The sequence below is a fragment of the Tenrec ecaudatus genome, chromosome 12 (genome assembly GCF_050624435.1).
Source record: "Tenrec ecaudatus isolate mTenEca1 chromosome 12, mTenEca1.hap1, whole genome shotgun sequence".
NCBI classification, from domain to species: domain Eukaryota; kingdom Metazoa; phylum Chordata; class Mammalia; order Afrosoricida; family Tenrecidae; genus Tenrec; species Tenrec ecaudatus.
The window spans coordinates 16,377,602-16,404,209 of NC_134541.1; the positions used below are offsets into that span (position 1 = coordinate 16,377,602).

The 26,608-nt window shown below is 44.4% G+C and overlaps 1 protein-coding gene across 4 annotated transcripts in view; it reads left to right on the top strand.

Moving 5' to 3' along the window:
• Window positions 1-3,548: 3,548 nt before the first annotated feature.
• The window catches only part of NCOA5 (nuclear receptor coactivator 5), a 28,285-nt gene continuing 5,225 nt past the window's right edge, over window positions 3,549-26,608 (top strand). For 2 of the 4 annotated variants that reach the window (XM_075528672.1, XM_075528675.1), the window contains exons 1-5: window positions 3,549-3,711; window positions 16,155-16,221; window positions 23,579-23,869; window positions 24,572-24,708; window positions 25,502-25,628. In XM_075528672.1, coding sequence (XP_075384787.1) covers window positions 16,184-16,221; window positions 23,579-23,869; window positions 24,572-24,708; window positions 25,502-25,628 — 593 coding nt within the window. In that variant the 5' untranslated portion in view covers window positions 3,549-3,711; window positions 16,155-16,183. The remainder of the gene's footprint in view (window positions 3,712-16,154; window positions 16,222-23,578; window positions 23,870-24,571; window positions 24,709-25,501; window positions 25,629-26,608) is intronic. The other 2 variants (XM_075528673.1, XM_075528674.1) reach the window with 2 other exon arrangements.

Sequence of the window (26,608 nt, forward strand, 5' to 3'; positions counted from 1 at the left end):
TCGATGTGTTTCGTCGGTTCTTTGAGGAATATAACAGTATTCTTTCCCTTTGGTTTTCTAACTTGAGGACTTTTTGGGCACATTTCAATATAATACTTCATTTTGTTGCCCTTTGAAATCTATTCTGCTCTTTTACTTCATTTTTTTTTTTCATTGATTCTCTCCACTGTTCATTCAAAAGAAGTTTCCGAGTACTTTTTGACGTTCATTTTGGTCTTTTCTGCCTTTTTAATGACCTTTTGTCATCTTCACGTATGAGGTCCTTGATGTCAACCACAATTCATCTGATCTTCCACCACTAGTATTCAGTGTGTCAAATCTGTTCTTGATATGGTCTCTAAGTTCAGGGCTAGATACTTGAATCTGTAGGTTCTACTTTGGCTTTTGTGGACATGTTTTAATTTTGTTCAGCTTCAACTTGAAGTTGCATATGAGTAATTAATGGTCTGTTTGGCAGTTGGGCTCTGGCCTTGCTCTGATGAATAGAGCTTCTCCATCATCTCTGTACACAAATGTAGTTGATTTGATTTGTGTATTCCACTCAGGACATGTGTAGTCACTTTTCATGCTGTTGATAAAAAGTAATTTCAAGTGGTTGGTCATTGGCCTTATAAAATTTTATCATCAGATCTTTAGAGTCATTTCTTTCAGCAAGGACATATTTTCTAATGGCCAATCTTTCTTTGACTCCAGCTCTGCAATTTCAATAACTGATCTTTATCAATGCATCTTGATTGTATGCTTGATCAATTTCAGAACGCATAAACTGGTAAAAAGATATCATCTTTTGTATTAGCAGTTGGTGTTTAAATTTGAATAATGTTCATATTGACTTGTCTTTCTAGTAGGCTTATACTGATTACTCTATCATCGTCAGGGTAATACTTCAAGATAGATCTTGAAATGTTATTTTTGATTTTTGAAAATGAATGCAACCCTGGTCCTCTCCAATGTGTCATTCCCCAAACAGTAGACTCTGACTGTCTGATGGTGTAGTAGGGAGCCCTGAGGGCATAGCGATTATATTTTGGGCTGCAAATCTAAAAACAATCAGGTGCTCCACGGACAAAAGACGGGGCTTTCTACTCCCACAAACAGTTACAGTCTCAGAAACTCACAGAGGCACCACTACCCTATCCTAGAGGGTCGCTATGAGTCTGCAGTGACTTGATTTAGCTCTGCTGATTTGGTTTAATTTTGAGTGCCTAGGATAGAGACCTTCATTCCTCCCATTTAATTTTTGACAACTTCCACGTTTCCCAGATTCATACTTGGTTCATTCTATTGTCCAATTATCAGTAAACATTTTCAACTATTCTCATTTTGAGGCGTGCCACCTCAGCATGAGCAGCAAGACCTGTTCTTCATGCATGTCATTAAAGCCGATTCGACTTTCATTGAGGTCAATTTTTCTCTGAGGAGGCAGCTCTTCTCCGGGCATATTTTGAGTGTCTTCCAACCCGAGGGGCTCAAGCTTCTGGAACAATGTTAGACAATGTTCCTCTACAAGGTTTCTGCTGGCTTTTCCCCCTTTCTTTCCCCAGAAGTGGATCTCTAGGTCATGCTTCCCAGTCTGTCTTAGTCTGTAAGCGCTGCTGAACCCTCGCCGTCACGGAGGACCCTGCTGGCATGTGCCATACTAATGACATAGCTTCCAGCACCAGAGCAACAACACGGCCCTCACAGGATGACAAACTGACAGTAAGTGGTCAACAGTAGTTATTGCATATTAGTATATGTCAGGTGTCAGAATGGGGAGACACCAAGTTATGAGCACCTATCCTTGATGGCAAAATATCTGCTTACAGAATTAATTTGTGTATTCATCATATTAATGTAAGGCATTATATTCTAACTTGTTGATTGCTTATGTTCCCTAGTAGGTTGCAAGCAACCTAAGCGAGAACCTTACCTTTTTTTAAAAATCATTTTATTGGGGGCTCGTACCACTCTTACCACAATCCATACATCCATCCATGGTGTCAAGCACATTTGTACAATTGTTGCCATCATCATTCTCAAAGCATTTGCTTTCTGCTTGAGCCCTTGGTATCAGCTCCTCATTTTCCCCCTCCCTTCCTGCTCCCCGCTCCCTCATGAACCCTTAATAATTTGTAAATTATTGTTATCTTGTCATGTCTCACACCGTCCGATGTCTCCCTTCACCCACTTTTCTGTTGTCCATCCCCCAGGGAGGAGGTTATATGTAGATCCTTGTCATCAGTGCAAGAACCTTATCTTATTCTCTACTCTCTCCATGCTAAGCACACAGTAAACGTCCATTAAGTGGTTGGTAAGTGGTTGTCATCTATCCTTTGGCCTGAGTCCATCACCCGACTCAAATACAGCCGTAAAGAACTGTCATACTCCCCTAAAAGCAACAGTGTTTTGCCTTTAGCTTGGTTGCCTTAATAAGATCATTAGTATGATTATTCTTAGGTTTCCCTAATTCTAGTACCTCTATTAGGGCGACTTGCCCATTTGTGGAGAATGCATGTATAGGCTCATGGGGCCCACTGGAGGGGTCTTAACATCAACAACAGCATTTACCAAGAGAAGGACTAGATCCCAGGAGAACTGAGAAGTCTCCTAATAAAAAAGCCTACCTGACTTCTCTAGTGATGGTTGTGATTAATCGAGTGGGTTTACGATTGCGAGAGCCAATTCCATTCCCTGTGACAAATATGTTCTGTAGATTAAATGAACAATACCACGTCTTACATGCTTCATGGTCGACAGTTATACTCTGGGAGATTTGTTTTTGACATCCAATGAATATTACAGGAAGAAATAAATAACTCAAGAAGAACCTGTGCATGTATCTCCAAAAGCCCTTTGCCTCTTGTCAGTGAGACTAATAGGGTACACAGTCTATTTAAATGTAAATTTAAATAAAACATGTCCTCCACTTCTCCGCTCTCGCTCTTTGTTCCTTGTGATCCGGCTGATACGGGAATATATAATAGTATATATATATATATATATATATATATATATATATATATATATATATATATATATATATATATATATATATATATATATATATATATATATATATATACTATTCTCTTACAGACACAATGTACGGCTGATACGGGAATATATAATAATAATTATATATATATATATATATATATACTATTCTCTTACAGACACAATGTACCTGAATGACCGAAAACTCCGTGTCATCAAATAGTAGGCTGTACGGTGGGGTGTTTAATTGTGATGCAAGTTTAAATCAAGGTATTTGAGCCTTTCTATGATTTATTTCCACAATCAGGGAGGAATGAATGCGCCCTAAGAACCGGAGGGGCGATTGCACAGGAGCCCTTGGGGGTCGCGGGGGAGGGCCCCGCCTAGCGCCCACCTTCAGCCGGAAACGCCGTTACTAAGCAACGCCTCGCTGGGCTCAACCGCCGCCAGGGCGAGCCTTCCCCGCTCTCGTTACCAAGGAAACGGACGCCCCAACTCGGTCCTGCCGTAATCCCGCGCTGTCTCGCGACACTGCCGCGGCTGACGCTACGTGCGCGCCCTCTGCCCCGCAGCTCCACTCTCCGCCCCGGCCGCCATTGCCTCGTGCTCGCGCCGGTCTGTTGGTGGCGCCTTTGTCCTACGGTGGGCAGGTGGGCTGAGGCGGCGGCGGCGGCGGCGGCGGCGGCGGCGGGCCTGAGGGGAAGGAGCAGCCGAGAGCCCGCCGCGCTGGTAGCGGTGAGTGCCGGGTAACGGTGGCCGTCCACCAAGGCGGGGGACCCGCGAGCAGGCGGTTGAGCGGGGGGCCCGGGCTGGATGGGGGAGGCTGAGGAGGGAGGGCCCGCTGGACGCGCGGCCGCGGCCTCCGCTCCCTCCGGGCGCGCGCGGGGCTGCGCATGCCCGGGGCGGGGCGCGGCCGCCGCCGGCGCTTGCCTGGCCCAGGCCCGGCGGCCCGGGGCGGCCAGTGCTGGGCCTCGGTTTGGCGGCGCCGTCGAAGCAGGTCCGCAGCCGGTGCGCGCGCTGTCGGTCGGCGCCCCGCGCGTCCTTGCACCGGCGGGCTGCACGAGGCCCCGCGCCCCTCGCGCGAAAGCATCGCGCGCGGCCCCCCACCCCGGCTCTCGGGCCTCGAACCCTGGGCCGCCGCGCCCATCTCGCCAGGTGTTGGCGGGGCCTGCCAGCCGAAAGCTGCCCCCATCGCCGCCGCCGCCCCACGAGCACATCCCCGAGGCGCCTCCTTGCCATGTAACACCCACTCGTTTTATAACCGAATTTATCCGCGATAATTGCTTGTTTTTAAGCACGGCGATTCTGAAGTTCCCCTCTCTTCTCGCGTTCGGCCTCCTCCTGCGTGACCCCCCCTCCGTACCGCTACCCACGAGACGTGCTTTCTCTTTGTGTCTGGAAAGTTGTGCTCTCCTCCCTCGTCGATGTATGTGATAAAAGCGGAAACGTGGCTCGCCAACCGTGTCGTGGAAAGCCAGTGATCTTTCTAGCGCTCATTAAAATCGTCGTCATAACGCCTATAAAAAAAAATAAACATTGCGTCCGTGTTCCTCCTGAAATGATTCTGCCGTAAGCCTGTCTGGGTGCCAACTTGTCATTGTTCCCTTCGGGGGGCGCCACGAGAACTGACCTCGAGGGCACCCGCCTGCCGCCGCCGCCGCAGCTTGCTCGCCCGCCACCCTGTGATGGAGCCACCTGCCCGTGGTCAAAATGCCGAAGGACTCTTGTCAGCTTCTGCCCACTCCGAGGCCAGTGTCCAGGGGAGTAAGTCTGGACTGAGTCTTATTTACTTGGTGTGGACGCTTTGAAAGCCCAAACTGAACTGGCCATTGTGGGTGCTGGAGTTGACTTGGTTAAATGAGCTTCCGTTTCTTCCTTCGCTCTGATTTACTTTTCTCTCAGCGCATCGCTCCTTTTGCTTCTAAGACCTTTGACCCATTCTCCAGCCCTAAAGCGTGGAGGAGACATAATGCGCTCGAGAAACCCCGGTCCAGCGCACTGGCATAGTCTAGGTGCAGGTTCGAAGACCTTGACCAATTCACTCACTGATAAATTAATCGCCTGTTGTGTTTATAGTGTGTGTTCATAAACTGTGTGTGTGAGAGAGAGAACGCAGATGCTGGTTGATTCCTTGAAAGAAATCGGGTCAGCTCAAGGGTTTTCCCTCAAATACTGTTTTGTTTTTCAACTAGGAAACCTATTTTGGGGGTTATTTTGGTCTGAACACACAGTATAGAATGTAAAAAGGCTCTTAGATGATGTTCCGTTTTTAATAAGTGTGAGGGTAAGAGTTTTATTTTACTGAAGAGGCTAACAGAACTTCAACCAAAGGAGCCTCATCCACCTGTGCTCAGAAGCCAAGAACAGACAGTGTTGGAAAAGGCTTTAAAAGTTGGGTAAGAGCATGATGCTTTGAAACTTCACTTTGAGTAACCCTGGCAGCGCTCCGTGTCTGTGGCCTGCAGACGGCAGTGCCTTTGCATGGCGTGTCACTGCGGTGATGGTGACCAGAATTCAGTTTTGCACTTAGGGATGGAAACCTTGGAAGGGAATGATACCCACCTGTTTACGTGCCTTTAGTTTGCCTCACAGAATGCCAGTCTTATTTGGCCTACTGTCTCCTTTTTAGGGGGAAGCCACCTTCCCCCAGCAATTAAAAACTTGATACTTCAGCCCACAATGCCACGATAAAGTATAGGTATCTGCTTTCTGCAGCCCCCCCCCCCTCTCGGGCCAGTGTCGGGTGGAATAGAGCCCATTTGGGATGCATTGGTTTGTATCGTTGCTTTGCTTTGGACTTTCCCACGTGAAGAATGGAATATCTATTTCCAAACTCAACATTACCAATAGATTAAAATACCACTAGAAGTGCATGTGGTTTACAAATCAGACTTACAAATACCAACTCACTTGTTGCTGCCAATTTTGTGAGGCAGTTAGGTGAGTACTTTTATTTCGTTATTTTGCCTGTGAGAAAGCAGGAGAATCAGAGGTTAGATTTCTTGTCCAAGGTCACATATTTAATAGGAAAATAAAAGATATCAGAACAATTTCATGGGTTTGAGCAAAATTGGGCAATGTTGAGGTAAAGTGACTATGCACAGCAGAGCTGTCTAAAAGGATTGATATTCTCCCATGGAGCCGTGGCGGTGCTTGTGTTCCCCACAATGAACCACCTCTACTGTACTTTACTTCCTGGGTCTTGTGGTTTCCTATTGATTATGGTGTGCCTTTGAGACCAGCGTTTTAAAAGCTCAGTGTCAGCTTTTTTGGGTGCCAAAGATTTGTCCTGTGAATAGGATACACATTTGTGTAAACTACCTGCATACACAGGGTTAAAGTATCAAGAAATTAAAAGGATAGTGGCCAACAGAAAATTGCCCTTTATGTTACCCTCACTAATGAGAGGCACTCATGAGACAAACAGGGGGAGGCCACTGTGAAGCAGCCGCACATTAGAGAAATAGGAAGTATACTGACCTCTAAATACATAATACCAGCATGCCTGCTGCTTTTTAAAAGGTGGTTTTATTGCCACCAGATATAATTATTTATAGGAATGGTCATTTTCATTATCTGGTCACTAACAAAGATACTAGGTCAAATAGACAAATTACTTTTGTGTTAAGCAAAAAATTCCCCTCAGAGAATCAGGTCATTCAATCATCGACTGTATAACAGGTGGGGTGGGGTGGGGTGGTTAGGGTACCTCTGTGTTGAACAAAAGCACCATTACAAAACAAAGAGCTTTAGATATTTAAGCCAAACTTAATTGCCATTGAGTCGATTCTGGTTCATAGTGACCCTAAAGGACAGAAGAGGAGTTCCAACACTTATTTTTCTGGGAGCAGATAGCCTTTCTGGGCTTGAACTGCCAACCTTGAGGTTAGCATATGCCATCTGTAAGTTATCTTGAGTAAGTTTTCTGGTTAAATGTGGAGTGATTAAATTACTGAAGATTAATTTGATAATACAAACAGTAGAGAAGCTTATGAAAATTCAAATTTATAAATATTTTGGCTTTGAGTATACTACACTGTGTAGTTAGGAAATTAGATGATGATAATATTTTAAAAAACCCAAAGCTGTGTATTTAAATATTTTTACAAAACAACCTTATCACCTTCAAAGTATTGTCCATTGCACCTGATATATTATTTGTCATATCTGTGATTCCATTCTTGGAAACATTTTCCAAACTCATCTATTTAGATGGCTGAGAGCACCTCCCTCGTTTTTTTTTCTTCACCTCTTGTATGTCATCAAATCACTGCCCCTCTTCATTTGTGGAAACAAAAAGAAGTCGAATGGAGCTAAGTCATGTTAGTAAGGTGCATGGTGCTAGAGGGGCATGCTGTTTTTTGCCAGAAACTGGTGCACTGAGATGGTTGCATAAGCAGGTGCGTTGTGGCAAAACCAGTCCCTCATCTGCCACATATCAGGCATTTTTGTCACACGCTGTTACATAATCTTTTCAGAGCCCCTAAATTGAAAGCTTGATTAACAGTCTGACCTGGTGGAATGAACTCCAAATGCACTAGGAGTCGAAATTTTCGTCCTAGTCAATATTTTCATCTGTGAAGTTGACGGATGTCCAGAATGAGGTTTTTGATCAATCGACATTCGTCTTTTTTGAAACAAGAAAACCACTCTGAGTTTTCCCACTACACTGTCCTTATAAACTGTGGTCAGCCACACAACCATTTCTGTGGCATTTTCCCCCGAGTAGGAAACAAAATTTCACCACCACACGCTGTTCTCTTAAATCAGCCATCACGGGAACTGGAACACAGGGAATCCAGGGCGGATGATCCCCTCAGGACCAGTGGTGTGAGTGGCGATACTGGGAGGGCACAGGAAGGGTAGGTTGGAAAGGGGGAACAGATTTCAAGGATCTACATGTGACCTCCTCCTTGGGGGACAAAGAAAAGTGGGTGAAGGGAGATGTGGGACACAACAAGATATGACAAACTAATTATAAATTATCAAGGGTTCATGAGGAGGGGAAAAAATGAGGACCTGATGCCAGGGGCTTGAGTGGAGAGCAAATTTTTTGAGAATCATGAGGGCAACGAATGTACAAATGTGCTTTACACAATTGATGTATGTATGGATTGTGATAGGAGTTGTATGAACCCCTAATAAAATGATTTTTTAAAAATCAGCCATCACAAAGAAACAAGATTTGAGTGAAACTATTACGAAAAAATTCACTGTTAACACAGAGAACCTTCCCAGGCGACAGCCCTGCTTGCGCTCACTCAAGAGTGAAATATTCAGTTCTCACCTAGTGGGGAATGTGTACCAGGAAAGCTCTGCCCAACGCACTTCTGAGTGGTTGGTTTGGTTTGGTTTGGGGGGGGGGGAGGTACGTCCTCGTGTGTCTAAGATCAAAGGTAATAGAAAAAATATACTTTTGATTTTTCTTCAGAAATTGTCTTTGATGTCCAAAAGAGAAACATGATTTATATACAAGTTTAAAACTTATAAATGTACAACTAAAGTTAATTTAAGAAAATTTGTTAAGCCTAGGCTCACTGCTGTTAGTCAGTTCCAGTGCACAGTGACCCTTTAGACTTTCTAAGACTATAAATCTTTATGGAAGCCGACTGCCACATCTTTCTCCCACAGAGTAGGTGGTGGGTTCAAACCATTGCACCACTAGGACTCTTAAATGTACCTCTATTCTTCACTTAGCAAGTATCCCCTTATCTGATATTTCATATTTACAATAAAAGTAGGAAAAGGTATTCTTCAGCTTGTTCGTGCGTTTAAAAACCTCTGACAGTAACAAACGCCAGTCAAGAGTGATAAGGCTATGTGTCATATTGCCAGGCTGCAGTTACCAATAATAAGACCGTTATGTACGAATGTAATCTGCCAGTTTATTATCACCTTCCGTTTCCACAGAACAACCTCATCTTTGGAACTGAGCCATGTTGATAGTAGTTGGTATATAACTGAACATTTCCTAGACTAACTCAAGTGTTCTTTGGGTTTTGACAAAAAAAAAAAAAGTAGTAGGAGGAGTACAATGGCGTAAGCTCAGAGCTTTAAGTGGATTGAGTCCGTTTCCTAACAACATTCTCGTAGGACAGCCCTTGCTGTACCATTGCCGAACGAGCAGGCACATTGTTGTGATGACAGAAATTTATCAGTATACTCCTAACCTTTTTCATACCAATCATCTTGCCGTGTTTTTAAAACGTCTTCATGGGATGAACCTGTGTCCTTTGCAGGGAAATCTGTCAAGATGCCCATTGGGGTCCCAAAAAACAATTGTCACAACTGAGCTAACCTCTGGGCCTTGAATTTAATTGGCTCCGCAAATCCCCTTGGTGAAAGGCATCCTGGTGAAACTAAGAAAGGTGCATTCCTGAGAGGACTTGTCTGCTGCTATCACTAATTCAGAGACATACTTACATGTTTGTTCGCCAGAACAGGAACCCTGATAGCAATCATACTCTTGTATGTATCAGGCTATCTTAGACATATGTATTTAGGATGGAATTTAATTGCTAAATTAGGCACAGTAATAGATTGACAGCAGGCAGGTCGTAAGTGTAGATAAGTTTGAAAAGAAATGATTCCCCTCCTAGCTAGGAGGGAGCAAGACACCGCAGATTACTAATGGACAACTCTCATATACAGTTGGATTTGCAATAATGGTTGGTGTTAAGCAAATCCTCAATGATCGTTGAGCTCGAGGTGTTGAGCAGTTTGGCCTGTGTAGGTCTCTCCTGCTTTCGTTTGTCTATTTGCACCGTGGGTGTGTTCCCCGGAGAACAAACACAGCAGACCTGTCAAGACTCCATGGTCTCTATCAACCTTAGTTTGGTGGTTCCAATCTGCTGTTAGTGGTGTGGATGTAAAATGTGTGTGACCATTTTTCTCTTATTTAAACTTGAAAACAAAATCCCTTGAAGAAGCTGGATGTCTAGCAAAACAATACTGACAGTTTGTAGAAGTTGTAGTTGGCAATGTGGTTAGTATTTTTCCTGACCTTTTTTTTTTTAATGGGCAATTGGAGGATGAAACATACATTTTCAGTCTGCTTTTTAAACGGTCCGGTAAAATTGAAGTGGCAGGTACCACACTTCTGTGGAGTGGTTGGCGCACTGTCCTTGTGATGATTCATTCTAGATCTCTAGAAACTTTTGGATTCTACTTCCTTTGGAAATATCAGTGTGGTTATGCCTTCTGTACTATGTCCGTGATTATTCTTTTTTAGATCTTAACCCTGATCATGACATTAATGTTTGTGGGTTATTTCTCCTTAAATGTGAAGGTTTGGGGAGATTTGCAAATGGAGGAGTTAAGTATATATTATGCTTTGTAAACTAAAGGAATACATTTTAAAGTGGTAGTTCTCAAACACCTACCCCAAATCCCTGTAGAAACTTGTGAAAATACAGGTTCCTAGTATCCTTGGCTTCCCAAAGTACGGGGCTGGACCTAGGGATTCTGATATTTAACTGTCTTCCCAAGTGATGATAATATATCTTTTTTAAAGAACTGTTACATAGAGAATGGGCTTTTATTTATTTATATACACATATATGAACTAAAGTGAGGAACGATGAACTGAACTAATCGATGCTATTAATTATTGACTTTCCTGGGCATCACTCATTTTATATTCCTTTATTGAAGTTAGAATGGCCTTTTTAAATAACCTCCCAACTCTTCCCTTCAGAGCCAAGTCAGTGATCTGTGAAGAACATTACTGTGGTGGGCAATATTGTAAAGCTTCGATAATTTGGCTTCACTGAGATTCTGTGAGTTTAATTCATAACAGACCCTCCTGCCACCAGTTTCTTGCATGTCTGAAGCAGGGATCTAGCTTTTGCTGTCTTGATCTGGTCTGACTGCTTTCTTCCACTAACCCCTTGTTCTGCACTGAACTTCCTATTATATTGCTAACTTACTATGGCCTTCGCACCGTTTCTTTGCTTTTGCTTTCACGGGACTGAGCTGTTTTCTGGTAAATTTCTACTCATCCTTCAGGGCCCAGTTTAAGTACTTTCAGGCCTCCTGTCTCCCCACCACCACCCTATTCTTCCCAGGCTCTTCCCTGCCCGGCCCCTTCCTGCTGCCACCCACATACACTCAGTTAACTGATGACCACCCCAGGTGTGTCCGCAGCACTATGCTCCATGGGGCTTTTTGAAAGTAGTTCACACAAAAAAGAAAGTCGTTCACTAGGCTTTTCTTAGAGAATAACACTAAAACTTGGCATCACTCAGAAACTTAAGCCTCTGTTTTCTGGGCTGTAATCACGTTTTCAATTATATTGTAATGATCTGTGTCTTTGTGCCGCTTTTTGATAGAACAGTGAACTCCTGAAGGCAAATACTTCAGCCTCATCCGTTATAGGCAATACGGTTTGTAACACAGAGTGAACATTCAGCAAAGTAAACCGATGGGTGTGATCAACTTAAAAGCTTAGCTTTTCATGTTCATTGAATTCATTCTGTTACAATGTTCTATTTGTACTCTTTGGTTGAAGTTATGGTTGTTTTAAATAAAACTTAAAAAAAATAATTTTAGCTCAACATATCTGAATCCAAATTAGGAGATTTGTTTCTCTTGGCTTCCCCCCCCCCTTTAAATTAAGCTAACATAGAATATCCATTTTATCAGGAAGGAATAAGGCTTGGAGAAATCAAGTAACCTGACTTCCCAAAGTAGGCCTAGAAACAGATAGGATGATGAAGAGGTGAAGTAAACGCACAGTAGCGGTGTTTGAGTAAAGAGATTCGACCCTGCTGGGTGTCTGTGGGATGCTTAGACAGTGGAGCCTAGTACTCGGTGTCTGTCCTAGACTGGACATTGTCCAGATTTGGGCAACATCTGATGAGGGAGTGCTGGCAAGAATGTTCTGAAAGGAAAACAGGTCTTCCCCTTCCTGTTGGAGGGAGCAGAGCGCATGGTGCTTGGGTGTCAGTCCTGGATTTGAGTCCTGGTTCCTAATCCCGTGGCTGCAAGTAAATCACCGAGCTTACTCAGTGCCTGGAGATAATCAAGCACAAGGAAGTGCGACCTGAAAACAAGAATGTGAGGAAAGTGGCCTTCCAGCATTGATGGAGAAACAGTGAGGAAGGCATTCTCTTAGCTTAGCCGATCCCAACACAGTGGTGAAGTGAGGAGTGGTAGGGCATTTCCCTTGGGTATGGGGGTGTGCCCTGTTGATACTGTCTGTTGATGTCACATCCTACCAACTCAGACATTCCTGAGTGCTGTGTTTTGCTTCAGTTATTTGTTGTCGGTGGTTTAAATTATACAGGCCTCTGGATTCCTTCTATAGCCTGGTAGTGGTGCTGTCACTGAACATTGTGGTTCATCATGCGGCCTTAGTCCTGGTTGCTTTTTATTGTTAAGCCTCTGAAGCATAAAAGTGGCATTTAAGGTGAAAAGAGAGTGGCTTTATGATAGTGCAATTAAGAACTTGGGAGGGCAAAGTAGTTCTTGTTACTGTGAAAGAAATGCGCAGTGTTATTTATAGCAGTATCCGAAGACCCTGTGTGACCCATGCCTGGCATATTAGTCTTAAACTGTAGATGTAAGTGTTGTGCCTTGCTTTAGGAGTTCTTTACCCCATTCCTTTGTGGTTTAAAATAACTCTGTCATTTCCCGGGTAACATCATGTTTATGCAATTATTTTCCGGGCTTTTCCCTTTATAAAAAGGAAGTAATATCTTTCTTGTCTGAAAGGCCATAACTGGGAAGTGCTTTTAACTCTTTTTTCAGAAGGTCACTTGGAAATGACAGTACACTCCATTGTAATTATGACGATTCTTAGATATTTAACAAAGCGTAGAAGTGTTTCCCTCATGCTGAGGGAAGAGACATTAAAAGATGGACCGTGGGTCTTAGGTGCATTGGCTAAAAAAGTACACCCACTGCTGTTGAGTCAATTCCAATTTATCTGTCACAGAGAACTCCGTAAATTTCCAAGGTGGTAAATCATTACAGAAGCAGACTGCCTCATCTTCCTCCTGGGGCCTCTGAGGAGTTGGAATCACTGGCCTTGTAGTTAGCAGCCCAGCACTGAACCTGTTGCCCCACCAGGGCTCCTTGAATAAACCAGAACCCAAAGTCCTGCTGCTGCCCAGTCCGCTGATACAGGCCTCCTGAAGTTTTGTAAGTCTATTGGCGCAAACAGCCTCCTTCTTTTCTCCCAGTGAGTAACTGGGTTTGAATCACTGACCTTGTGGTTTACCCAACAGCTCCGTCAGGGCTCCTTCAATAAAATAAACCCACACCAAACACTGCCATGGAGTCACTTAGTGACCCTATAGGATGGCCTAGAACCGCCCCTGTGGGTTTCCGAAGTTGTAAATCTACAGAAGTAGAAAGTCTCGTCTTGTCTACTGCAGAACCGCTGGTGGTTTTGAACTGGCCTAGCGCATTAGCAGCCCAGCATGTAAGCCACTCCACCAGCAGAGAGAGTAGAACAGGAGGGAAATGCTTGTTTTCTTGAGAGAGCAGGTTGTTCTCAGCCTTGGAGGACTGCCGCACTGCCACTGCCCTCCTGATGGCAAGTGTTCCCCGATCATACGTCTCTGTCTGGGGTTCACAGAGCTCCCCAAGCTAAACACTCCTCGCCCCACCCTCTACTTTTGCATTAACATTTTTATTTACTTGTTACAGGTTATATGTTTCTGTATTGATTTAGAAGAAAATAATCTGACTGATCCGTGTAATCCAAAACCCTTTTACCTGTCCCAGTGTTTGCATTTTTAAGGAAAAAAATGTTCTATGAACCTTGAGGTGATGACTTTTCAAATTGTGGGACAAAGAATTATAATGGGGAAAATTTTTATCAGCTCCTTAAACCTTTGCTGTATAGTGACTAGCCTCGCCCCCTAACGTTATTTTTACTTTTGGTAGCTTCTCTGTCCTTCCCATGTTTCTGGACTCATAACGTTCTTCAAAAGCTCAGTGAGCACCAGTGGGAGGATTTCTGTGTGTGTGGAGATAGGTGGTCATGGTGGTGGCTTGTTTTCACAGTTCTTAATGGAAGTGCCGTGTCACCTTCCCCTAGCCTTAGCCCTCTTAGACCTCTAAACACTTCCCAGTTCTCCATTCACTGCCCAAGATGAACATTTAAGGAACTCTTAAATACGCACACTTGACAAGCCGCAGTAAAAGAATTAAAATAATTCACAGCTCTCCTTTTTGCAGAAGGAACAAATAGTAAACCTCACCATCCAAATATGATTGCTTTGGATGCAAATGCAATGAAAGTATATACTGAGAGACAACGTATAATAAAAATGATTTAAAGATAACATTTTTGTTTTTTAACCTTTCACTTAATTGTAAATAATGTTTCTCCATTCTTAAAATATTACATTCCAATTGGAACCAGTTTTGTTTGAAAGGGTTACAAATACATGACTATTTTGATCTTATACAAGGGGGGCTTTAAAAGTTCATGGAAATTTCTAATGAAATGATCATGAAATTTTCCCACAAACCTTTTGAAAATCCCTCATTGGTATTCTAGAGAACTGGATGGAGTTACACAAGGTAATGATCCTTTCAATCTGTTGGGAACAAAGTATAGTTTTAATAGAAATGTACCAGTGCACCATATGCCCTGTACTTTAACCAGAATGTTTGCCAGGCCAAGTCTATGTTTAAGTGATTTTTCTCTGTTCTTAAGACAATGAAAGTGGTCCAAAGTAAGCAGTCAGATTTTCCCTTTGAAGCCTGCCACTTCATAATATGTTAATTCTCACACCTGTGAACTTCAGAAGGTGTCAGTTCTGAAAGTGCCACTTACATTACCAAAGTCCTGTCCTATACAGAAGATATTCTCTGCCATTTTAAAATAGAGGAGTTATAGCCAGTGAGCCTCCTAAGGAGGCACCGTTGATCGCTCTGAGTCAGAATCAAGTCGCAACAATGGGTCTAGCTAGTGTCTACTTAATTGAAAAGATAAGAGGCAGTTGAGGTATAATATGCTTCTCTATTTACATATATGTTCTCAAGTTTCTTGAGAACCATTTTAAATGTAAGGAGACTTATTCTCACTTAAGCAGAAGCTCAGGAGTACACAGTCAGCACAGAGCAGGGTAAAACCTATATCAGTCAGACCTTGTCTGTCTTTCCTGTTATTTTTGTGATAGGAATTCCAGAAATGCACAATTATTATTTTAAAGCACTCTAAATGTTTAATGACACTTGTTGTCATTAGATTCATTATTAACTGCCTAATAGATAGCAAGGGTAACAAAACTAGACTGGTGAGAAGCAGCTGTATTTCATTTAACAAGTATAAACTTTTTAAGTCATACCAAAATGATCAGGTGATACATTGGACATAGATTTGGGACATAACTCCAGATATTTTTTTCAGTTCTTATGTATAGTGTTACATTAGTCCAGGTTTTACAAAGCCGGTTTCTTTTGATTTGAGTAAACCAGGCTTCCGTTTCACAAACAGGCTTTCCCATAAAGCTGTGATTCCGCTCATTTCCCTGATCTCCTTGTAGATGCCAAGCTTCTCTAAGGTCGAACTCGTTAGGAATGTTTTATTACCTGACTAATATACCCGTGGCAATTCTGGTTTTGTTGGGGCTGTGCATGCTAACAGGTCATGTTCTTGTTTCTTCAAAATAATTACCAACCATTTCTTTTCTGCATCTTATTCCAGAAGATTCTAATAGAATGCAATGCACGGTACACCAAAAGGAGACTCTGCTTCATGGACATTGGAAGCTTAGGACAAACGATTCCGGTTGATCATTCCGTCTTTGTAACAGAAAATAGAATCGAATGCCTGTGCACTTTGAAAACAAAAATCCTCTTATCTTTCCCACTCTCCCCTAAAAAGATCCGTACAGGAGCTTAAAAAACAACCTTTGCTTATTTTGGAGGGGAAAGGTGTTCGGTTCGGGTTGACAGAAATGCCAAAACATTGAAATAATCAGTTGTACACAAATTATGTGTTAGCTGGAAACCCAAGGGGCATTCCTTATCAAGCCATGACAATGTACTGCCCTAACTTAATAATAAACATTGCCCAAGTGACAGTGTCTCTGCTGAATGGATTTTCTTACACCATCTGGTTGTCATTGTAATTTTTGTTGTTGCTTTCATTTGAAATGTGCTGATGATTTTGTTTTTATTCCGTAGCATTGAACAGATGGGTTGATTATTCTTTTCAGATATTAATAAGGCAGCGGAAAGAAGAAATATGAATACGGCTCCATCAAGACCCAGTCCCACACGAAGGTAAAGTACCCTGCAGCAGTGAGTTACCTTGGGAGAGTTGGGCTCTGGGGAGTTAAGCCCAACTTCGTACGTCAAGGGTCTTTCCTTCCCCCAACAAACCAGAAACGCTCAAGCAAACAATAAGGACCTGAACCTTGTGTGAAGGGCCTGGCGGCTTTTTTTAAACTTACCCAGGAGATGATGCGGAGGACGCTTGGTGTTTGCGGTGGCCAGACCAGCAAGTGCAGCTTGCAACATGCATTGCGGGCGATTTGAAGAGGATAGACCTCTGTCCACGGGGGCCTCCACTCAGGAGGAGTGCCCCGGGGGATTGGTGTGTGCCACCCTGAGGGCACCGGGCAGGAGAGAGTCAACTCTTCATTCCACTTGGCCGCGGGTCCAGATGTTACCCCGGGTGTCCAGAAGTGCTGCTTGGGAGAAGGCTGCTGTCTGTGCCTGTGCTACACATGACCTGTTTGCATGCGTGGGTTCCCTACTGGACGGGAAATAAAAGGGGGGCAAAAACACTTCACCTTTCAGAAGACTGCCTTTTCATTAGCTTTCCTGGAAATATCCGATGTATCCTTCCTCCCAGTTTTTACAAAAGAAAAAGTCCTGGTGTGGACCTGGAGACATGCATTACATTGGCCTCTTCTCACAAAGAAGATCCTTATTATTAATATTTCCATTGACATCAAAGATGAGTAGATTATCTCGGCCTGTGACAGCACAAGTGGCTGCAGGGTGTGCAGTTTTGAGTGGATTGCAGGCAGGTGTGTTTCATATCTGATGTCTTCTCTGATGCCCAAGTGGGTACTCACTGGACTTTGCCGTTGCCCTGAGTGACAGTGACAGATTTCGATAATAAACTGTGTACCCCGACAGTGGGTGGGTTACAGTGACGCCTCCTGTTTCCTGGTAGCCCCTAGGTCTTTTAGGAGTCCCTATTAGAAGCAGCTAAGTGCTGAGCACTTACATGTGGCAAAGACTTGTCCCATTTTTGGACAGAAAGACGTGTACTTTCTTTTTAACTGACTTATAAGAAAGAATGGTTTTTGTGGACCCTGGAGACATGCATTACGTTCATTATTTGGTGAATACACCTCTACTTGGATATGAAAGGTGGGTCTCCTCCAGCTACCAAGATCACATTGGTATTTTATGTGTTCTAACACCATAAGAAATGCCTGCCATTTGCAGGTAAATAATATGTTGGTAGGTAAGTGTGTCCTACAAGACAAACGAATCCTGCAGCTGCATTTACTGTCTACTTCCTGTGGCCCCAATCAGTGTAGTCATAGAAGGCTAAGAGTTTGCATTGAGTAGAAACACGGGGTCCCCCCTAGAAACTTACGGTTTCTAAAAGTGGTGTGAACGGAGATACAACTTGTGCCCGGTTTTCAAAGTGCGCTACTGTGTGCTCTGTAGGGTACTCGATGAGCTTACCAGAGGAGCGTGGAATTGTAACTGATGACCCTGCCTCCACCAGTAAAATCCCCCTCTGTTACCCTCACGATGTTTTGATCTCTGCATAACGTCCTCAGGTGTCTGCTGGCAAATAGAGCAGGCCCGTTGTAGAATGGAGAGTTTCTCCTGTCTCTGTAGTGGATTGAGGAGGACAGTTTATCTCATCTTACTAGTCATATTTGCCCAAGTGCTTTTAATATTTCTAATGGAGTGTAGACATGCAGCAAACATTGGCAGTGTTGGCAGAAATAACTAACTCTGGTTGAAATCTTATAGAGCCACTGCCAAGTGTTAAATATAGAAGACTGATTTCACCACAACCTAAAATGTAACTCTTATCATTGCATCTGTAAGAGAAGAAATGGTTGTGAAAACAGAGACTACATTGGAAAGAACCTTTTTAAAATGAGCTAGTCTTCCTTACCCAGGTAGATAGGAGGGCTAGGAAGGTAAATACGCAAGTCAACCTTATATTCTTTTTGAAATGGCCCCTTCCTCAGAAATAAATTCAAAAATGAGGTGGTCTGGGCTTATAAGTGGAGCGGTGGCATCCTGTTTTGTTCACCATCAGCAGGAGGTGAAGTCACACATTCCATTAAGAACCCATTTCCCCCTCGGTGGTGTGTTCCTAACGGAACTCCTCGGCATGACGTTTCACATGACCTTCGAGATCACCCTGTGTTTGCTTCCATGAAGAAGGAGGTTCGTGTATTGTAAAATCTGTTCTGAGCCTCATCTGAAATCTGAACAGTCTTTTTTACTTTAATAAAAGAAAAAAAGGTAAAGCCTGGTAAATTGACTATTACATTCAAAGTAGAATGCTTGCATTTTTGTCACTAACCTGATTAAAGTGTACCAATAGCAGTGGAATAAAAAGCCATAGGAAGGCTAGATGATTAGCCTGGGAGAGACTGCTTTCTTTGAGGGTGAATGTTAGGTAGCATTGAGCTAATTCTAATTTGGCTCCACCTTCCATTCCAGGCCTTGAGCTAATTCCAGATGTGCCGTGTGGTGGTAGCCAAGCTGCCTTCGTTGGGCAGCCCCAATAATTTGATGTTCCCAGTGTTCGGGATCCATTGTTCACTAGGAAAAAATACTTTGCCAGTAGCAGATATTTCCCTTAAGACGTGCCTGTACATCTTCAGTGTTAGCTACTTTTAATAAAAAAATGTTTTAGGTGTACAAACAATGCCTTTGTAACACCTTGTCTCACTGGACTTTACCCTTGAGTATCAAAACACCTGCGTGTCTTTTGTGAGTTTTCACAGGATTATCACCTCTTCAAATGTCTCTGTAAGCCATATGTCTGCTGGCTTTACTCTCGGTTCAGTAATGTGCCTCCCTAATGATTCTGCTGTCAACTTGTGATTCAGACAGGACTGGCCCAGCCAAGCACAGAGCTCTGCATCAGGGAGCCCTGCCCTGCATCTGAGTGCAGCCTGGATTCTTAACCATTTAACCCTGAGAAACTTCATTGGGACTCCATTGAGCACACTGCATTGTTACCATGCATTAGCTCCTTCTTTCTTCAACGATCGGATCATGACTGGTTATACATCAAATGTCGTCACTTTCCATCTTGATCAATGCAGGTTTGGGGACATACCCCTACAAAGACATGGCCTCCAAATTTTAGTAGTATTTGCTGCATCTTTCTATATGACCTAAAGGAATGCACACAGAATGGATTCGCCTGCATCTAAAGCGCCGCCCATGATTCTGAGCATTGGGGGTGGGGCTGCTTTGGTGAAAGACGATGGGGATTGGTTCATGGGGGGGGGAACAGCTGTCAACATGTTTTCTATAGATCGTCAGATGATTTCTACTTAGAAGTCACGGGGCCTTGATTCCTTTGGTAACTGCTTATTGGTTGGGCATGAGACAGCCCTAACTCTAGGTGGGCCTCACAACTAAAGATACCAGGCTGGATTGGCTCAGAAAGGACCATCTCAACCAGCAAGATCATCACATCTGTGCTTGCGAGCTTGCTTCTCGGGAGTGATACCCTGCTGTACCTATGTCCAACCTACGCGTAACAGCAAAATCAGCGCACGTCTGTTGTCGTCTGTTTCTGGTGGTAGTACAAAACCCTCAGCCAGAGCGCAGCATCTCTCACCCACCAGCTATTCAAATCATGGGCAGAATCGGAGGAGCTGCCGGAGACATTGTTCAAAGGCGAAAAACGTCTGGATCGCAAGGGAAATCGTCTGGCACACAGGAAGGAAGGTGCTGGCCTCTGGGAAGGAAAAGGGAAAGGGAAAACCTTTCTCCGTGGCCTGTAGAGCCTGGACAAAGAACACCCCAGACCCTGGGATTCAAGTCTGCTCCGAGAGAAGCCCAGAGTCCATCAAAGCTCTCCAGAATGATCACCTGTCAGTTTTACTCTGTGACCTCACAAATGCCTAATGACCTATACCCTCTTCCCGCCCGCCCCTAATATCCCCAAGAAGAGAAGCACTTCTCCCAGAGCCCACCAGTTGCCATCACAGCTATGGTTTCTCCCTAACACCTCTCAGATGTTCCCAGGTGATGGAATGATTTCTCAGGCAGAGAACAGTTGATTTGCTGTTCTCTTACACAAACACACACACACACTCACACCCCAACTTAATCCCTGAGGAATTTACAGCAAATTTTTAGTTGTTTGCCTTCGGTCTGTGGTTTTTCATGCTGAAATTTATTTCACTATAGGCCATGCCTGGATTGTGAATATTTGACCTTACAAATCGTCCTTGCCTGTTTGTGTTCCGTAAATTTGCCCTACCTTTTGAAACGATTGAACAAGCCCCTACTTGAAAAAACCTTTGGGTCAGTCACCTTCATTTGCTGCGCATGCAACTTCCAAATCATTGGAAGGGCTTTGAACCTTTTCTTGCACTGAGGTCAATTTAAATACGAATCGTGTACCTGTTCGGCTTACCTATAAATTCAACTAAAAGACACATTTCTCTCAAGTGTCGCTTGTGACCTGGGGACCGTGGTGTTCCATTTCTGTTTCTCCTCTAGTGGCCTAGTCCCTAAGGTAATTGCTATATCTGGTCTTAAGTGATGCATGTCTGGTGCCTGATCCCAGACACCTGCTCCTACCCCTCCCCCCCCACACACACACACTTGTTATCTGAGGCCTTGGCCATTTGGCACTCTGCATTTTGTACAGCCCACTGCCCTCTACCCTTTTGTTAGCTGGTTCTTGTTTTGAGAAAGATGTTGGGCCAGCAGCAGGAGCCCATTTGTTCTGGGGGAGTCTTTATTTGGGTCTTCAGGTGACCCTAAAGGGTTTTTTGTTTGTTTTTTTGTCTCCAGACAAGCAGTAGTCTGCCATACTGTTCATCTTCAGGAGAAAGGAAACAGGCTTTGCCTTTCTTTCCAGAGAATTCTCCCCCTGCTTCCACTACTCCTTTGGTTCTTTCCTTCCTTGTGAAAATCACCTCTTCAACATTTTTACCCTGAAGGTATTAGGATGGGGGCGGGGTGGGTAAGTAGTTTTGTTGCCCTGAGACTTTGGATTGTTTCTTGGAGCAGGTCCACCAATTGCAAACTGGAGTATGAGCCCAGGCTTTGGGAATCTAGGGCTGTAGTTGGCCTCAAGGGATGGACTCTGACAGGTAAGGTTTTCCAGTGGCTTCAAAGAAGAGAACCAAACGACATAAGGCTGTAAATACCATGCTCTGATGATGGGGGTGGGTGGGGGAGGTGTTTGATTACCTGCTTCCTTACGCCTCTTTCCATCGGCCAGGGCTTTGTGTGTGGTCCCTGGTCTGTCAAGGTGATGCTCTGATTGCCAAGCACATGAAATCAGATTCCACTTCCAACCACTTCTCAATGCTCCCCAAAAGCAGCTTTAGCCTCTGATCTTTAATAATCCAAAAGTACTTTTCATTGTCCCTTCCTTTGAATTCTCAGTGTTTGCCCACATACACTACAGCAGATCTGAATGTGTTCAGAGGGTTATGTGACACCGTAGGAAAGGTTCCAAGTAAAAGCATAGTTCACCTACCCTTTAATAAGAAAAATTGTCATCTAAATTCCCTAGTTTTCCATAGATTTGTTTGCTTCCATCAATGAGGAGTGCTCATGAGCCTTAAAATACACAGCCAAGGCTCTTCATTAAAAAAAAAACAACAACTTGACATTGAAGTTGCTTTTGCTGTGTCTGTATAGATAAAGTGAAATACTGGTTCCCTACCAAACTGGTGCCATCCTCTGGGGTATGTGAGATCAGGTTGGTGAAAAGGGAATAAGCAAAACACGCCTGTTCTTGAGAGGCTTGGTTTAGTTCGCTATTATTACTGACCCCTCCATGCCGTGTCCCAGGCAGACATGTAAAGCAACCATGAACAGCCGTGTCATGGGTGCTCATGGAAGAAGTGCAGTAGCAGCATGGCAGAGGTTTGACGGAAGCCTTGTGATCTATGCTAGTGGGAGAGGGAAGAATCGAGGATGTCTTCAGTGTCGCTGAATCATCCTTAGGGGAATGGCTGCCGTGGTGTGTGTTGAGCTGTCGTGTTTCTGCAGCGGTGAAGTAATGGTACACGATGTTTTATATACGGGTGTGAATATGCTGTGCTGCACGCAAGGTGATGGAACTGCTGAAGGTCTCCGAGACTGGTGCGGGAGGGACCAGAGATACAGACATGGAGCGTGAGTTTGCCTGGAATTGATTGATGACCAGATTCGTACAGGAGAGAAACCATATAAACAAAAGTATGAGAGAGAAGAAGGGTGCACTGAGTAATGTCCCTAGCCGCCCTCAAGTTGGCTTCCACTGAAGGTGGTCCCGTGTGCAGTGGAGCACTGCTGCCCAGTCCTGCCTGGGCCTCACAGTCGGCTGCAGATTAGAACATTTCAACCCACGGGCTTTTGGTTGGCGGGTTTAGAGCTTGCCATGCCTTTCTTCTTCGTCTGTTTTGGGCATGAAGCTGTGTAGGGAGCGTGCACAACCTGAGTTAGAGGAGTGGAGAAGGAGCCAGGCTTGATGGAGGAAGGGTGGCTAATTGTGTGTGTGTGTGTGTGTGTGTGTGTGGTGAGTTGAAACAGAAGACTGGTACACGTGTTAAGTTCTAGCACAGAATAAGGGCTTAGACTGGGTTCAGTGAACCCAGTGGGACTGGAACAAAAAAGTGAACAGGATGTAATTTATGGAAAGAAAAGGAAGCATCAGATAGAACTGTAAAGAGCTTACACAACTTGACAAGATGATTTTAGGCTGAAGTGAGGTCAGGGAAGGGACTGACAGGTTGGAGAAGGCGTGTGGCTCTAGGAATGTGGGGAATAAGTATCTCGTGGGGTGGAATATGACTCAGTGGAGGGTACTGAGTCAGACTTCTGTATCAACGATCAGGTTTGAGAGATTGATTAGCTGTGATGGAAAAAGAACAGAGCCGAGTGTTGTTGGTTCTTCTCTGTGCTGCTTCCCCCCTTGAACTGAATTGCCTTGCTCGAGATTGTGACTCAGTACGTTTTCTACATTTCACGAATAGTGCCTTTGATCACTGTTAGCATGTACGAGACTACCATTGGCTCATTTTTCTGAGAGTCTTGTCCCTTAATTGTAACCTCTCAACATCTGTCCCTTTTTAAATCTCTTTCAAATTACTGGGTGGGAGAAAATTAGTTCTGGATACTTTTCACTTTGAAAACATGCTGAGATGGGGTGCTAGTTTGTTGGGCATAAGGAAGGCATGATGGATTTCCCCCCAAAGCCTGAGGAAGACTTTTGATATGCCAGCACCTGCTAGCTTTCATCGGCAAACTAGAGAACTGTCCTTCAGGGTTGAGCCAAGTTCTCCTTGTTTGACTGCCATGCTTTGAGGAGAAGGTTGCTTGGTGGATGGGAACGTCCTCCTGCAGAGTGGCAAGTGGTCTGCCCTTCCCTCCCTTTGTCTCAGTCTCTTGTTGTTCCTGCCCACAGGGATCCATATGGTTTTGGAGACAGTCGCGATACGAGACATGATACAAGACACGATCGTTCCCCAATTCGGGGAAGTCCAAGGAGGGAGCCCAGGAATGGCCGGGATGCTCGGGATCACAGAGACCTGCGGGACCGGGACCACAGAGACAGCCGAAGCATGCGTGATGCCCGGGACATGAGGGAGCCTAGAGATTTCCGTGACCTAAGAGACTCTAGGGATTACCGAGATCACCGGGAGCCTGTGTATGACAGATACAGGGATATGAGAGACCCTCGAGAGCCCATGTACAGGTACGAACACAGCCTTTCCCACGTGGACATTCTGCTGAACTTGTGAACTAGCCCCAAATTCTGTAAGGGTGGGCTTTGAAATATACGTGCTGAGCAAATTAGTCTCAGAAGGACAAAGACTTATCTAACATGAAATAAAATAGAGACGCCAACGATGGTTAGAGGGTAGCGGAACCAGGAGACGGGGGAAGGGAAGAGTTTTCGCTAAGGAGACACTGTCTAAGGTATGTTAAAGTGGTGGAATGAGTTAGGGGAAAATAGTGAGAATTGGATGTACATCTTGAAAAATGTAGTCGGTATCACTGGAAATGATTGATGGTATGTTTCGTTAATGTGTGTGTTTACCGCACGTTTTTTAAAAGGAATCTATAAGGGCATTGACTCTCAGCCCTACAGTCAGTCATTTTGCATTGCAGGCACTGTGCCAGGTCACGTTTTAGGTACATGACCTCTCTTCATCCTCCCAGTCACTGTGAGTCAGGATAACTCAGGTGCCACCTCAGAGCTGCTCAACCATGGATCACAGGTGTTTCCTCGAATTGGGGGTTGATTTGATTCTCCCAATTCAATTTGATCCCAAATTTGAATAAAACTTTACTGTGCTTGCTTCCTCAGAGGGAGCCAGTGTGGAAGAGTCCTCCACATCTGATTTTTACAGGATAGGACAGTTTTTACTTGGTGCAAATTCCCCTTGCCTTTCAGAAGAGAAGGCTCTTATGACCGCTACATGCGATTAGATGACTACGGCAGGAGGAAGGACGACCCCTACTTCGACCAGTACAGAGATAACTTTGATGGGCGGGGCCCTCCAGGCCCAGACAGCCAATCTCGTGCAAAAGGTAAAGCAACAGGAAAAAAATCTGTTCTTAGAAACATTTATGAAAGAAAAGGAAAAACTAGTTAAGTAGTAACCCTGCGTAGAAACGAACTGATAACTTGACCAGGCAATTGCACGTACAGCCCATAAATGTGTACAGAAGATTTGGCTTGAATTCCCCCCGCCCCCCCAATGTGGATTAGTACCATCATCTAGTTTAGTCATCCCAACAAGGAAAAATAGATAGATGAAATTTCAGCAGATAGTTTCATTTGATCAAATCACGATGTTTCAGGACCTCATTTGAATTTGTTGTAAAACTTTGCTCCCTGACTTACTGCTTGATTTTTTTTTTAAGTCAGCAAACTACAAACACCTGTCAGTAAAACTTAAAAACAGCTTTCCTATAAAATGCAGATTAGAATGATTTAACAGAATGGCATCTTTTTACCTGTCAGATCGGCAAGAATTAAAAAGAATTCTTATACCCAAGGTTGACTTATGGTACAGAGAAGTAGGCACTAGAAGACTGACCCTAGAGGCATAAATTAAATCAGTGCAACTTCCGTAGAGGGTTGTTTGGCGTATGTTTCAAAGTGTTAAAAGCTCTTCAGTCCAACCGTCCCATTTTGAGACCTGAAGAGTGGGAAGTGAATGCTGGCTGGCTGTAGAGGAGAAATGCCCCACAGGGTCGATTCAGAAAGAGAGTATATGTATATTAGAACCTATGCTGGAAGTAGTTTGGATTCAGGATTAAGCCTCTGACTTCTTCCTCCTTTTTTCTCATTTCCATTTTCCCTGATGGTATCTTGCAGAGCGTTTGAAACGTGAGGAGCGCCGTAGAGAAGAGCTTTATCATCAATATTTTGATGAAATCCAGAGACGCTTTGATGCTGAGAGGCCTGTCGATTGTTCTGTGATTGTGGTCAACAAACAGACTAAGTAAGACCCCTTTTGGTGTTTGTACCCTGGAAAGAGAAGGCTCCGTGAGAGGCCAGGCTCCCTCTCAGCTATCTCCCTGTTGAACCTGGGCTGGGGCTCTGGTCCTGTTGCACTCCATTAGCCTGAGGTCTTACCCCTGTGGGTGACGAAAACCAACTCAAGGTGACATTAAAAACCCCAGAAGGGAAATTAGAGGTGTGGTTCACAGAAGTGTTTGCACAACCAGCTGCGGGGTCAAACAGAGTCTTTACACTTGGGCCTGGGGGCAGTTGCTTGTCCCCAGGCAGCCTTGCTACTTAAAATGGCAGAATGGCACTGCCCTGCCCTGGTATCTTTTTAGCCTAGCAGGCCCAATGGGAAGAGAGCTTTACTTTTCCACCCCAAACCAGTCACTGTAGCCAAGGATGCCAGCATGCTCTCATTGGCCAGGCCTCAGTCCTGTGCTGATCAACGCAAGTGAGGAGAGCTGAGGAGAAAGGTGGCTTTCCCACATCAGGATGAAGTGGCGCTGGGTCAGACGAGCCCAAGCCCCAGACCTTGGACAGCACAGTGTCTGTCAGCCAGGCACCAGGTCTGCCCTGGGAGGAGTGCCATTGGCCTTGCAGAGCTGTTAGGGGCCACGCAGAGAGGTGGGACAGAAGCAGAGCCATTACGTAGTGGCTTGCAGGCGTGGCGCTAGCTGTGTCTAACTTCATGTGCTCCAGCAGTGTGAGGTAAAGAGCTAATTTCCAGGTAGGGACTGGGGAAGTAGGTGTGGAGACACCAAACAGCAGGCAGGGCTCACAGGCTCTAGGCTGCCTTGTTCTGGGAGACGTGCTTTCACGGTAGGTCAGAACCGTCATTTTCTGAGCACCTACTTGGCACTGACCCATCCATGTTAGATGCTTTACCCCACGTATGTTTCATAGTCATATTAGCATGTTTAGTCACCTGGCAGTTTTTTTAATACCAGCCAGCTGTGTAATTGAAAGTAGGAGCTG